General features: G+C 49.2%; 1 protein-coding gene and 1 long non-coding RNA gene across 2 annotated transcripts in view; one reads left to right on the forward strand and one right to left on the reverse strand.

Annotated features, from left to right (window-relative positions):
• The window catches only part of LOC120991065 (guanylate-binding protein 1-like), a 134026-nt gene extending 124241 nt beyond the window's left edge, over nucleotides 1-9785 (forward strand). The window contains exons 11-12 of the mRNA XM_040419962.1: nucleotides 8721-8882; nucleotides 9679-9785. Coding sequence (XP_040275896.1) covers nucleotides 8721-8852 — 132 coding nt within the window. The 3' untranslated portion in view covers nucleotides 8853-8882; nucleotides 9679-9785. The remainder of the gene's footprint in view (nucleotides 1-8720; nucleotides 8883-9678) is intronic.
• Nucleotides 9786-12036: 2251 nt separating this feature from the next.
• On the reverse strand, nucleotides 12037-13681 carry LOC120991166. The gene is made up of 3 exons (XR_005776509.1): nucleotides 12970-13681; nucleotides 12258-12574; nucleotides 12037-12099 (listed from the first exon to the last, which is right to left on the reverse strand). It is a non-coding gene; the product is annotated as an uncharacterized LOC120991166 (long non-coding RNA).
• Nucleotides 13682-14837: the final 1156 nt, after the last annotated feature.

Here is a 14837-nt window from a genome sequence, read left to right on the forward strand (position 1 = left end):
TTACGGATCTGCCGAGTTCCTCCAGGAAAACAGTAATTTTGGTGGTTGTTGACCGTTTTAGTAAAATGGCTCACTTTGTATCGTTGGCTAGTCTGCCCAATGCCAAGACTCTTGCTCAGATTTTTGTTGATAATATCGTGAAATTACATGGTATTCCTTCGGATGTGGTCTCTGATAGGGGCATGCAGTTTGTCTCCAGGTTTTGGAGGGCGTTCTGCTCTCTTCCGCAGTCGAATGGACAGACAGAGCGTACTAATCAAAACCTGGAGACCTACTTGACGTGCTTTGTGGCTGAGAATCAGGAGGACTGGTCCTCATTCTTATCCCTAGCAGAGTTTGCTTTGAATAACCATAGGCAGGAGTCCACGGGTAAGTCGCCATTTTTTGGCGCATACGGTTTTCATCCTAAGTTTGGCACCTTTTCTGGGACTAGTTCCTCTGGGATGCCAGAGGAGGAGAGATTTTCTTCTGCCTTGTCTTCTATCTGGCGGAGGATCCAAGTGAACTTGGAGAAGATGGGTGAGTGGTATAAGCGAATGGCTGACAAAAGACGTATGACTGGTTCGCACCTGTGTGTGGGTGATCTGGTGTGGTTATCTACTAAAAATATTAAACTGAGAGTACCATCTTGGAAACTGGGTCCAAGATTTATTGGACCTTACAAAATATCTGCGGTGGTCAATCCAGTAGCGTTTCGTCTGGATCTTCCGCAGACTTGGAGGATCCATGATGTGTTCCACAGGTCTTTACTCAAGAAATTTGTGAAACCGGTGGAACCATCGCCATTGCCTCCTCCCCCTGTTCTGGTTGATGGAAATTTAGAGTTCGAGATCTCTAGGGTTCTCGACCCAAGAGTTCTTCGGGGTTCCCTTCAGTACCTGGTACACTGGAAGGGATACGGCCCTGAGGAGAGGATGTGGGTTCCGGCTGTGGATGTTAGTGCCAGCCGACTGGTGAGGGCTTTTCACAGATCCCACCCGGATGAAGTTGAGCCGGGGTGTTCGGAGGTCACCCGTGGAGGAAGGGGTACTGTCATGCCCTGCTCAGGTTATGTGCGGAGGTCTGCCAGGTTAGCAGCACGTGTGTAGCCTTTTGTTTTTGTTTTGGAGTGAGCTGTATCCGCCTCCCTTCAGGTGCACTGGGTGGGGTCGTTGGTATCAGTTTAAATTACGCCCACTCCCAGTGTCCTGTGCGGGTTATAGCTTCTGTCTTGCTGAGAGGAAGGAAGGAAGGATTTGCTGTTTGTCATGGTCTTACCTGCTTGCTGCTCTCCTTCGTTTGACATGTGCTGGCGGCCATCTTGGTTTCTGGGTTTCTTGTAGCCTTCCACCCTGCGGCTCCTCCTTCCCCTGGGAGGAGCTGGATGCCTAGCTCATATATATAGGAGGTCTGTGGCTTCAGTTCCTTGCTTGGTCCTCTTGTGTTCACATGCTTCTAAGACTGCTGCTGCTTCTGGTTCCTGATCCTGGCTTCGTCTGACTACCCTGCTGGTTCCTGATCCTGGCTTCGTCTGACTACCCTGCTGGTTCCTGATCCTGGCTTCGTCTGACTACCCTGCTGGTTCCTGATCCTGGCTTCGTCTGACTACCCTTCTGGTTCCTGACCTCTGGCTTCGCAAAGACTCTGCTCGGTTTCACCATCCGTTTGGACTTTTGCTTTACAGCTTTATTTTCAATAAAGCCTTCTTATTTTCACTTATCTCTTGTTGTACGTCTGGTTCATGGTTCCGTGACATTAGGACCAAGCCATGAATTCTGACGGTACAGGGCCATCCTCGCTACCCACGCTGGTTGCCAGACTTGATCAGCAGGATCACCTGTTGGGTCGGTTCGCTGTGGCGTTGCAAACCCTGCTTGAACGCACGGCTCATTTCGCTCCCGTTGCCGATGGGTCGGTTGTCGCTCCTGGGCTCGCTCCTACTGCCGCTCCGGTTGTTGCGCCAGAGTCTACCCCGACACCTGTTGTTGCGCCTGCGGTGTTTCGGGGTATGACCGGTTCTGCCCCTCTTCCACAGCGCTTTGGGGGAGAGCCAACTCAGTGCCGAGGTTTCCTTAACCAGGTGGGCATTTATTTCGAGTTGCTGCCACATGCCTTTCCTACTGAGAGATCAAAGGTGGGCTTCTTGATCTCGCTGCTCTCGGACAAGGCCTTGGCCTGGGCCAGCCCTTTATGGGAGAACAACAATCCGGTGGTTGCCGAGTTTTCCGGTTTTGTTGCTTCTCTTCGGAAGGTATTCGATGTGCCGGCTCGTGCTGCCTCTGCTGCGAAGCTCCTTATGTCTATCAGACAGGGTTCACGATCCGTAGCTGAATACGCCATTGAGTTTCGTACCCTGGCAGCAGAGGTGGGCTGGAATAATGAGGCTCTGGTCGCTGCTTTCTCTCATGGTCTCTCGGATGCCTTGAAGGATGAGGTTGCAGCTAAGGACCTACCAGTTGAGCTCGAGTCTCTTATTTCTTTCCTGATTTTGATTGACACCAGACTCAGGGAGAGACCTTCCTTTAAGGAGAACCTGCGGAGGTCTTCTAACAGATTGGTGCCTACGTTTGCTGTCCCACCCGTGCCTCCCTCTCCTCCCACGCCTCCTGGGGATGACTTGTCTGGGGGTGAACCCATGCAGCTGGGGTTTGCTCGCCTGTCCGAGGGGGAGAGGGCACTCCGGAGACGCGAGGGCCGATGCATGTACTGTGGTCTCGGTGGGCATTTTCGGTTGGCATGTCCGAACCGTCCGGGAAACGCTCGTACCCTGAGATCCTGTCGGGGGCAGATCTTGGGTGGAGTCTCCTCGTCCCCGGTTTCCCGTGTTGACAAACCACTGATCACTGTTGTCCTCTCCTGGGTCGGGGGCTCGGTGACGACCCAGGCGTTGGTGGACTCTGGTGCTGGTGGTTTGTTCATTGATAGTGTGTTCGCTGCCGCCAATTCCATTCCTCTGCAGGCTCGAGGTTCCCCACTGGCTCTTGAGGCGATAGACGGCAGACCCCTTCTGCCGCCACACGTGACTCATGAGACCCTTCCAGTGGGGATAGCCATTGGTGCCGTTCACAGAGAGTCGGTCTGCCTCCAGGTTATTTCGTCTCCACACTACTCGGTGGTCTTGGGGTACCCCTGGCTCCAGAAGCATAATCCGACTTTCGATTGGAGATCGGTCGAGATCCTCTCGTGGTCACCGCAGTGTGGGGCTAGTTGCATCCATGGGTCTGTCAAGTTGCTGTGTACTTCCTCGGACTCTCTGTTGCCTCCTGAATACGAGGAGTACCGGGATGTATTCGATAAGGTGCGCGCGGTTGCCCTACCTCCGCACCGCCCATACGATTGTGCCATAGAGTTACAATCTGGTGCCGTTCCTCCTCGTGGCAAAGTCTATCCACTGTCGGTAGCGGAGAATGAGGCCATGGAGGAGTACGTGAGGGAGGCGCTTTCACGCGGACACATTCGCAAATCTTCGTCCCCGGCAGGGGCTGGATTTTTCTTTGTGAAAAAGAAGGGCGGTGAGTTGAGGCCTTGCATCGATTACAGGGGGCTCAATCGCATCACGATCAAGAACGCTTACCCGATACCCTTGATTTCCGAGCTGTTCGATCGCCTTAAAGGGGCCACGGTCTTTACCAAACTCGACCTGAGGGCGGCATATAACCTGGTAAGGATCAAGGCGGGCGATGAGTGGAAGACCGCGTTTAACACCAGGACCGGTCATTACGAATCCTTGGTTATGCCCTTTGGGTTGTGCAATGCGCCCGCAGTCTTTCAGGAATTCATCAACAATGTTTTCCGTGACCTGTTGCAGCAGTGTGTGGTAGTCTATTTGGATGACATCTTGGTATATTCTGAATCTATGGAGGCCCACATTCTGGATGTCAGACGAGTGTTGCAACGGTTACGAGAGAACAAGCTGTTCGGTAAGCTTGAGAAATGCGAATTTCACCGATCCCAGGTAACCTTCTTAGGTTACATCATTTCCGCTGAGGGGTTCTCCATGGATCCTGAGAAGGTTTCGGCTGTCTTACAGTGGCCCCAGCCCAGTGGTCTTCGTTCCCTGCAGCGCTTTTTGGGCTTCGCCAATTATTATCGGAAGTTCATCAGGGACTTTTCCATGCTGGCCAAGCCTCTCACGGATCTGACCAGGAAGGGCAGTAATTCCCAGGTCTGGCCGCTCGAGGCCATCCGAGCTTTTGAGGCCCTAAACTCCGCCTTTGTGTCGGCTCCGATTCTGTCGCATCCCAACCCTGGGTTGCCCTTTGTCCTCGAGGTGGACGCGTCTGAGACGGGAGTAGGCGCCCTTCTGTCTCAGCGTAGAACACCAGAGGGTCCTCTGCTTCCTTGTGGGTTTTACTCCCGGAAACTGTCTTCCGCGGAGTGCAACTATCAGATTGGTGACAGGGAGTTATTGGCCATCGTGCAGGCCCTTAAAGAATGGAGGCACTTGCTCGAGGGTTCGGTGGTTCCGGTTCTCATCCTGACGGACCACAAGAATCTGACCTACCTTTCTGAGGCCAAGAGATTGACACCACGTCAGGCCAGATGGGCTCTGTTCTTGTCACGTTTTAATTACGTGGTCTCCTACCTACCCGGTTCCAAGAACATCAGGGCGGATGCCTTATCACGGCAGTACTCCGAGCTGTCCAGGGAGGAGTCGATTCCGACTTCGGTCATACCTCCGAATCAGATCCTGGCCGCCATTCGCACCAGCCTGACCTCTCCCCTGGGTGAGCAGATTTTGGCGGCTCAATCTGGTGCTCCCTCTGGGAGACCCAACGGCAGATGTTTTGTGCCTGAGGAGTTGCGCACTCGGTTGTTGCGAACTTACCATAACTCCAAGACCGCGGGGCATCCTGGAAAGAATCAGCTGTCCTGGGCTGTTTCACGTCTGTTCTGGTGGCCTTCCCTACGTTCCGACATCGCCGCATATGTAGCGGCATGCTCCGTTTGTGCCCAGAGTAAGTCCCCTCGGCACCTTCCGTTGGGCCTTCTGCAACCCATAGCCACCGGGGAGCGCCCATGGTCACACCTGGGGATGGATTTCATTGTGGACCTCCCTGCATCCCGAGGCCATACGGTCATTCTCATGATTGTGGATCGGTTTTCCAAAATGTGCCACTGTGTTCCTCTCAAGAAGTTACCCTCTGCACAAGAGTTGGCCACGATTTTTGCCAGGGAGGTCTTCCGGTTGCACGGTTTGCCTAAGGAGATTGTGTCGGATCGGGGGAGTCAGTTTGTGTCCAGGTTCTGGCGCGCCTTTTGCTCCCAGTTGGGGATTCATCTCTCCTTCTCCTCGGCCTACCACCCTCAGTCCAATGGGGCCGCAGAACGATCCAATCAGGCCTTGGAGCAATTCCTTCGTTGCTATGTCTCCGACCACCAAGACAATTGGGTTGACCTCCTGCCTTGGGCTGAGTTTGCCAGGAACACGGCGGTGAACTCTTCCTCTGGGACGTCTCCCTTCATGGCCAATTATGGGTTCCAACCTGCCGTGTTACCGGAGGTATTCTCTCCCCAGGATATTCCGGCTGTGGAGGATCACCTTTCCGTCCTACGTGCTTCTTGGGTACAGATCCAGAAGTCCCTTGAGGTCTCTGCGCAGCGCCAGAGACTCCAGGCTGATCGCAGACGAGCGCCTGCTCCTTCCTACCAGGTCGGAGACCGTGTATGGTTGTCCACCCGCAACCTCAACCTTCGAGTGCCCACTCCCAAGCTGGCGCCTCGCTTTGTTGGTCCCTTCCGAGTGCTTCGCAGGGTAAACCCGGTAGCCTATGCCCTTGCGCTTCCTCCTGGCATGCGGATCTCCAACGTGTTTCATGTCTCCCTGTTGAAGCCACTGGTGTGTAATCGTTTCACTTCCTCGGTTCCTCGGCCTCGTCCGGTCCAAGTGGGCAATCGTGAGGAATATGAGGTGAGCAATATCCTGGACTCACGCCTGGTCCGCGGTCGGTTGCAGTTTTTGGTCCATTGGCGTGGTTATGGTCCAGAGGAGCGTTCCTGGGTTCCCTCCGCAGATGTCCATGCTCCTGCCTTGCTCCGAGCCTTCCACGCACGCTTCCCTCAGAAACCGTTTTGTGCTCCGCGGAGGAGGGGCCCTTGAGGGGGAGGTACTGTCATGGTCTTACCTGCTTGCTGCTCTCCTTCGTTTGACATGTGCTGGCGGCCATCTTGGTTTCTGGGTTTCTTGTAGCCTTCCACCCTGCGGCTCCTCCTTCCCCTGGGAGGAGCTGGATGCCTAGCTCATATATATAGGAGGTCTGTGGCTTCAGTTCCTTGCTTGGTCCTCTTGTGTTCACATGCTTCTAAGACTGCTGCTGCTTCTGGTTCCTGATCCTGGCTTCGTCTGACTACCCTGCTGGTTCCTGATCCTGGCTTCGTCTGACTACCCTGCTGGTTCCTGATCCTGGCTTCGTCTGACTACCCTGCTGGTTCCTGATCCTGGCTTCGTCTGACTACCCTTCTGGTTCCTGACCTCTGGCTTCGCAAAGACTCTGCTCGGTTTCACCATCCGTTTGGACTTTTGCTTTACAGCTTTATTTTCAATAAAGCCTTCTTATTTTCACTTATCTCTTGTTGTACGTCTGGTTCATGGTTCCGTGACACTGTTCCTGCTCACTAACAAGATAAGTTGGTTTTGTGTTTCTTGTTATTGTCTGTCTGGGCTGTTAGAGAGACACCTGCCCCCTCCAGGTCCTGAGGGAGCAGTCTGCCTCTTTCCCCCTCACCATCTTAGGGATTTTAGGGTATCTTCTGCCCAGGCACGGGGACACGTTCATTCCCACCTTCAGGGTCTGAACGTGGGCATAGAAGTCTAGGGAGAGCTGGTAGGGATTTGTCAGGAGGTGACCTTTATCCCCAGCTTCTTGGCTAGACACTGGTTTGGTTGTTTTCTGTGTATCTTGTATCCTGTCCAGCGTGACAATAATACTGCCATACAGTGACCATATAATTGTCTGCTAACAGGTCCATACAGGTGCTGTGCAGATTATCGCACCGCTGCCTATACGAGAGAATACAGGGCTGATCAGATACCAGCAGGATACATAACAATCAAGTGGCTCACATACAAGGGCTTTTCTCATTGTAGTCATTCTTTTTTTCTTTCTATCTGTCCCACACCACCATGCCAAGTTCTCCTAAAGATTGCAGAGTTTGATGCTGAGACGTCTTTGAGCCTTCACTTCACAAATAAACTCAGACCCCAGACCAGGCCTCTAAATAAATACAGACCCCAGACCAGAACCCTAAATAAATACAGACCAGAACCATAACTTGATATAGATGGATATGTGGAGAGAATCTCTAAATCGCACATCCTCATACCTATGCTTCTGATACACAACTGTTTTCAATTATCAGCATTTCTTATGATAAAACATGGCTATACAGCGATGCTATCAATCATTTGCTGTGCACTATAGAGAGGCAATTAGTATACAGTTTGATCAAAGCGCATAGGCCCACTTACCGCGACAAGGATGCCTCTTAGCCTTAGAAGTCTGCAAAGGGTTTATATATTCCTACCACATCTCAGTTGGAGTTCCTGAGAGGCTGTGAACAGGTGAGCCATTTGCACCAGCTCACATGCGGCGCTGGACGGCGGCCGTCTCTGCTTCTGTGCCGTGCTGGTGGAGTGATGGGACCCGGGGCCCATGTGGCCTCACTGTACAGTGGGGCCGCTGTGCGGCTGCTGGATCCCATTGCCTGCTGGAGCGGTGTGGAGGCGTGTCGGTCGCCGCACGGCTCTGCGCCATGGTTAGAGTAGGTTCCCACTTAAACAAGAGGCATCCTTGTCGCGGTAAGTGGGCCTATGCGCTTTGATCAAACTGTATACTAATTGCCTCTCTATAGTGCACAGCAAATGATTGATAGCATCGCTGTATAGCCATGTTTTATCATAAGAAATGCTGATAATTGAAAACAGTTGTATATCAGAAGCACAGGTATGAGGATGTGCGATTTAGAGATTCTCTCCACATATCCATAACTTGATATAGACCCCAGGCCAGAACCCTAAATAAATACAGACCCCAGACCAGAACCCTAAATAAATACAGACCAGAACTATAACTAGATATAGACCCCAGGCCAAAACTCTATAAATAGACACCAGACCAGAACCCTAAAAATATATAGACCTCAGACCAGAACCCTAAATAAATACAGACCCCAGACCAGAACCCTAAATAAATATGGACCTCAGACCAGAACCCTAAATAAATATAGGCCCCAGACCAGAACCCTAAATAAATACAGACCCCAGACCAGAACCCTAAATAAATACAGACCCCAGACCAGAACCCTAAATAAATACAGACCCCAGACCAGAACCCTAAATAGATACAGACTCCAGACCAGTCCCCCTAAATTAATACAGATCCCAGAGAAGACTATTATTGAAGACCAGACCACTAAGGTAATTCAGATCAAGCCCTAAAATTAATTCGGACCCCCAGAAGCGACCTCTAAATTAATTCAGACTCCAGACCAAACTCCTAAATATATTCTGACCACAGACCAGACCCTAAAAAAAACAGACCCCAGACCAGACCCCCTCCTTTAAACTCCCAGACCAGCTTAGACAGCCCAGATCAGATAAAGGAAATACACCTAGCCTCCTTGATGCTGAGGTCTGTAGCCCTGGGCACTGCTGCACACAGGGGCCTAACCCCAACATCTTTAGGACATTATGCCATGATTTGATTGGTTGCTTACTGTGTGTTCTGATTTTTGCGGTTCAGGCTCAACAATCCAGAATGAGTTCATCACATCAACAATCCTTGGATGAAATGCAAAGGAATATCGAGGAATTAAGAAGACAGAACAGCCAGAGACAGTCGAGCAGTGGAGGAGGAGGATGTATACTCTCCTAAAACCTGCTATTATGTCATAACATATTCAGCTACCACTAAGGGGAGCTCCTTAGATATGATTGTGTAGAGTCACCACTAGGGGGAGCTCACTATATGCGATTGTGTTCAGTCACCACTAGGGGCAGCTCACTAGATATGATTGTGTACAGTCACCACTAGGGGGCGCTCACTAGATATGATTGTGTACAGTCACCTCTAGGGGATCTCATTAGATATGATTGTGTACAGTCACCACTAGGGGAGCTCACTAGATACGATTGTGTACAGTCACCACTAGGGGGAGCTCACTAGATACGATTGTGTACAGTCACCACTAGGGGGAGCTCACTAGATACGATTGTGTACAGTCACCACTAGGGGGAGCTCACTAGATACGATTGTGTACAGTCACCACTAGGGGGAGCTCACTATATGCGATTGTGTACAGTCACCACTAGGGGGAGCTCACTAGATATGATTGTGTACAGTCACCACTAGGGGGCGCTCACTAGATATGATTGTGTACAGTCACCTCTAGGGGATCTCATTAGATATTATTGTGTACAGTCACCACTAGGGGAGCTCACTAGATACGATTGTGTACAGTCACCACTAGGGGGAGCTCACTAGATACGATTGTGTACAGTCACCACTAGGGGGATCTCACTAGATACGATTGTGTACAGTCACCACTAGGGGGAGCTCACTAGATACGATTGTGTACAGTCACCACTAGGGGGATCTCACTAGATACGATTGTGTACAGTCACCACTAGGGGGAGCTCACTAGATACGATTGTGTACAGTCACCACTAGGGGGAGCTCACTAGATACGATTGTGTACAGTCACCACTAGGGGGAGCTCACTAGATACGATTGTGTACAGTCACCACTAGGGGATCTCACTAGATATGATTGTGTACAGTCACCTCTAGGGGATCTCATTAGATATTATTGTGTACAGTCACCACTAGGGGATCTCATTAGATACGATTGTGTACAGTCACCACTAGGGGGAGCTCACTAGATACGATTGTGTACAGTCACCACTAGGGGGATCTCACTAGATACGATTGTGTACAGTCACCACTAGGGGGATCTAACTAGATACGATTGTGTACAGTCACCACTAGGGGGAGCTCACTATATACGATTGTGTACAGTCACCACTAGGGGGAGCTCACTAGATACGATTGTGTACAGTCACCACTAGGGGATCTCACTAGATACGATTGTGTACAGTCACCACTAGGGGATCTCACTAGATACGATTGTGTACAGTCACCACTAGGGGGAGCTCACTATATACGATTGTGTACAGTCACCACTAGGGGGAGCTCACTAGATACGATTGTGTACAGTCACCACTAGGGGATCTCACTAGATATGATTGTGTACAGTCACCTCTAGGGGATCTCATTAGATATGATTGTGTACAGTCACCACTAGGGGGATCTCACTAGATACGATTGTGTACAGTCACCACTAGGGGGAGCTCACTATATACGATTGTGTACAGTCACCACTAGGGGGAGCTCACTAGATACGATTGTGTACAGTCACCACTAGGGGATCTCACTAGATACGATTGTGTACAGTCACCACTAGGGGGAGCTCACTATATACGATTGTGTACAGTCACCACTAGGGGGAGCTCACTAGATACGATTGTGTACAGTCACCACTAGGGGATCTCACTAGATATGATTGTGTACAGTCACCACTAGGGGATCTCACTAGATATGATTGTGTACAGTCACCTCTAGGGGATCTCATTAGATATGATTGTGTACAGTCACCACTAGGGGGATCTAACTAGATACGATTGTGTACAGTCACCACTAGGGGGAGCTCACTATATACGATTGTGTACAGTCACCACTAGGGGGAGCTCACTAGATACGATTGTGTACAGTCACCACTAGGGGATCTCACTATATACGATTGTGTACAGTCACCACTAGGGGGAGCTCACTAGATACGATTGTGTACAGTCACCACTAGGGGGAGCTCACTAGATACGATTGTGTACAGTCACCACTAGGGGGAGCTCACTATATGCGATTGTGTACAGTCACCACTAGGGGGAGCTCACTAGATATGATTGTGTACAGTCACCACTAGGGGGCGCTCACTAGATATGATTGTGTACAGTCACCTCTAGGGGATCTCATTAGATATTATTGTGTACAGTCACCACTAGGGGAGCTCACTAGATACGATTGTGTACAGTCACCACTAGGGGGAGCTCACTAGATACGATTGTGTACAGTCACCACTAGGGGGATCTCACTAGATACGATTGTGTACAGTCACCACTAGGGGGAGCTCACTAGATACGATTGTGTACAGTCACCACTAGGGGGATCTCACTAGATACGATTGTGTACAGTCACCACTAGGGGGAGCTCACTAGATACGATTGTGTACAGTCACCACTAGGGGGATCTCACTAGATACGATTGTGTACAGTCACCACTAGGGGGAGCTCACTAGATACGATTGTGTACAGTCACCACTAGGGGATCTCACTAGATATGATTGTGTACAGTCACCTCTAGGGGATCTCATTAGATATTATTGTGTACAGTCACCACTAGGGGATCTCATTAGATACGATTGTGTACAGTCACCACTAGGGGGAGCTCACTAGATACGATTGTGTACAGTCACCACTAGGGGGATCTCACTAGATACGATTGTGTACAGTCACCACTAGGGGGATCTAACTAGATACGATTGTGTACAGTCACCACTAGGGGGAGCTCACTATATACGATTGTGTACAGTCACCACTAGGGGGAGCTCACTAGATACGATTGTGTACAGTCACCACTAGGGGATCTCACTAGATACGATTGTGTACAGTCACCACTAGGGGATCTCACTAGATACGATTGTGTACAGTCACCACTAGGGGGAGCTCACTATATACGATTGTGTACAGTCACCACTAGGGGGAGCTCACTAGATACGATTGTGTACAGTCACCACTAGGGGATCTCACTAGATATGATTGTGTACAGTCACCTCTAGGGGATCTCATTAGATATGATTGTGTACAGTCACCACTAGGGGGATCTCACTAGATACGATTGTGTACAGTCACCACTAGGGGATCTCACTAGATACGATTGTGTACAGTCACCACTAGGGGGAGCTCACTATATACGATTGTGTACAGTCACCACTAGGGGGAGCTCACTAGATACGATTGTGTACAGTCACCACTAGGGGGAGCTCACTAGATACGATTGTGTACAGTCACCTCTAGGGGGAGCTCACTAGATATGATTGTGTACAGTCACCACTAGGGGATCTCACTAGATATGATTGTGTACAGTCACCTCTAGGGGATCTCATTAGATATGATTGTGTACAGTCACCACTAGGGGGATCTAACTAGATACGATTGTGTACAGTCACCACTAGGGGGAGCTCACTATATACGATTGTGTACAGTCACCACTAGGGGGAGCTCACTAGATACGATTGTGTACAGTCACCACTAGGGGATCTCACTAGATATGATTGTGTACAGTCACCACTAGGGGATCTCACTAGATATGATTGTGTACAGTCACCTCTAGGGGATCTCATTAGATATGATTGTGTACAGTCACCACTAGGGGGATCTAACTAGATACGATTGTGTACAGTCACCACTAGGGGGAGCTCACTATATACGATTGTGTACAGTCACCACTAGGGGGAGCTCACTAGATATGATTGTGTACAGTCACCTCTAGGGGATCTCACTAGATATGATTGTGTACAGTCACCACTAGGGGATCTCACTAGATATGATTGTGTACAGTCACCTCTAGGGGATCTCATTAGATATGATTGTGTACAGTCACCACTAGGGGGATCTCACTAGATACGATTGTGTACAGTCACCACTAGGGGATCTCACTAGATATGATTGTGTACAGTCACCACTAGGGGGATCTCACTAGATATGATTGTGTACAGTCACCTCTAGGGGATCTTATTAGATATGATTGTGTACAGTCACCACTAGGGGGAGCTCACTAGATACGATTGTGTACAGTCACCATTAGAGGGAGCTCACTAGATATGATTGTGTACAGTCACCACTAGGGGGATCTCACTAGATATGATTGTGTACAGTCACCACTAGGGGGAGCTCACTAGATACGATTGTGTACAGTCACCACTAGGGGGATCTCACTAGATACGATTGTGTACAGTCACCACTAGGGGGAGCTCACTAGATACAATTGTGTACAGTCACCACTAGGGGGAGCTCACTAGATACAATTGTGTACAGTCACCACTAGGGGGAGCTCACTAGATACAATTGTGTACAGTCACCATTAGAGGGAGCTGTACACACTACATATAGATTTATCCAGCCACCACTACTAGTAGTGTACTCAATGCTATAGAAATCTGTATACAGTGAACTCCTCCTTGTAGTGGGTACAGGATCACGGGCTCCATAGCAATCATGTGATTTATAGAAAGTACATTAGAGTTTGAGGCGATTACTTTAAACCGATCCCCTCTCATGACCGATCAAAGCGTGAACTTATGGGAACCCTGTGACCCATACGTCGGGGCATTGTGACTGTCATGTATAGGGACACTATGGCTGCTATTTATGTGGTCACTGTAGTTGCTGTGGCTGCACTTATGGGAGCGCTCTGGCTAACACGGAACTACAAATATAAGGTCAATTTGGCTGACAGGTTGGTAATTATGGAGGCACTGTGGTTATTATGGGGTAAATGTAACTGGTGCTGTTATGAGGTCACTGAGTGCATCTGACATGTATGGGGGGGTTCTAAAATAAATTATTTTTCAGAAAGATGAGTCTCTATTTTACTTTTCGTGGTCGTTCCAGACATTCCTTAGTTACACGGGAATTCTGGTTTGCAGCTCATATCCCATCCCAGATTACCGGGGGCAGTTATAGCAGCTGGGTGCAGTCATATTACAGCAGCCATTCCTCCCAGACTCCTGCGGAGTCTCTACTTATATAGTTTCCCTATTTACTGAGTGTTAAATGTGTTACAGAAGTAAAGGGTTAACTCTCCACCTCTCCCATCTATATCAGTATCCACACGTGGTCGATGCTCTACATGGACTTCTTTATATTAATACCCCCCAGCAGGACTTCTGAAGAAATACAGACTGTATGTACCTGCTCTGTTCCGGGTCTTTGGCTCCTGGACCATCTTCTTTTTTTTTTTATATAAATATATATTTTTATTTTCCAGATCATAGTATTAATACATAAAAACAATATTAATCACAGAGGAGTGTCCAGCATGGCAATCATAGACATCCTTACAAGAAAAGTTCTACACCACATCCTAATAACACCCTCAAGATAATATATAATAATAACTATATCAACCCCCCCCCCCCCCCCCCCATTGGCTGCCGTCCACTCCATTCATTGTTGTATAGAATAGTATCAGTATTAATTATAGCTATGCAGTTCTGCGTGCGGCTCTCCGTTTCCTTTCAATGTCCTCATATACCCTAATTTTTTGGAGGTATGAACCCCACTCCCTTATTGAGGGCGGGGAGACAGAGCCCCAATACTTTATCAATATAGCTTTAGCGACCATCAATCCCCGCATCCAAATCCGTCTGACCTGGGGCGGGACTTCCACATCTGACCCATAATCTCCAAAGATCACTACCAAAATTCCCGGGTTATAATTCATTGAACTCTCCCTTTGTAGGGTAGCGAAAACCTCATCCCAATAACTTCTTATTTTGCTGCAGCTCCAAAGCAAATGGACATAGTTGGCATTAATATATCCACATTTAGAGCAGCAGCAATCCCGGTCTTTATTTTGGAGAAATTTTCCTTGGGTTTTAGGCGTATAATATAGTCTATGGAGTATCTTAAATTGAATTAACCTGTGCGCACTGGAAACTGTCGCCCTTCTCACATTCCTATAAATAGTAGACCACTGTAGTGGGGGGCAATTCAACTCTTGCTCCCACTTATCTATGCTTTTGAAA

The sequence above is a fragment of the Bufo bufo genome, chromosome 1, assembly GCF_905171765.1.
Source record: "Bufo bufo chromosome 1, aBufBuf1.1, whole genome shotgun sequence".
NCBI lineage: Eukaryota > Metazoa > Chordata > Amphibia > Anura > Bufonidae > Bufo > Bufo bufo.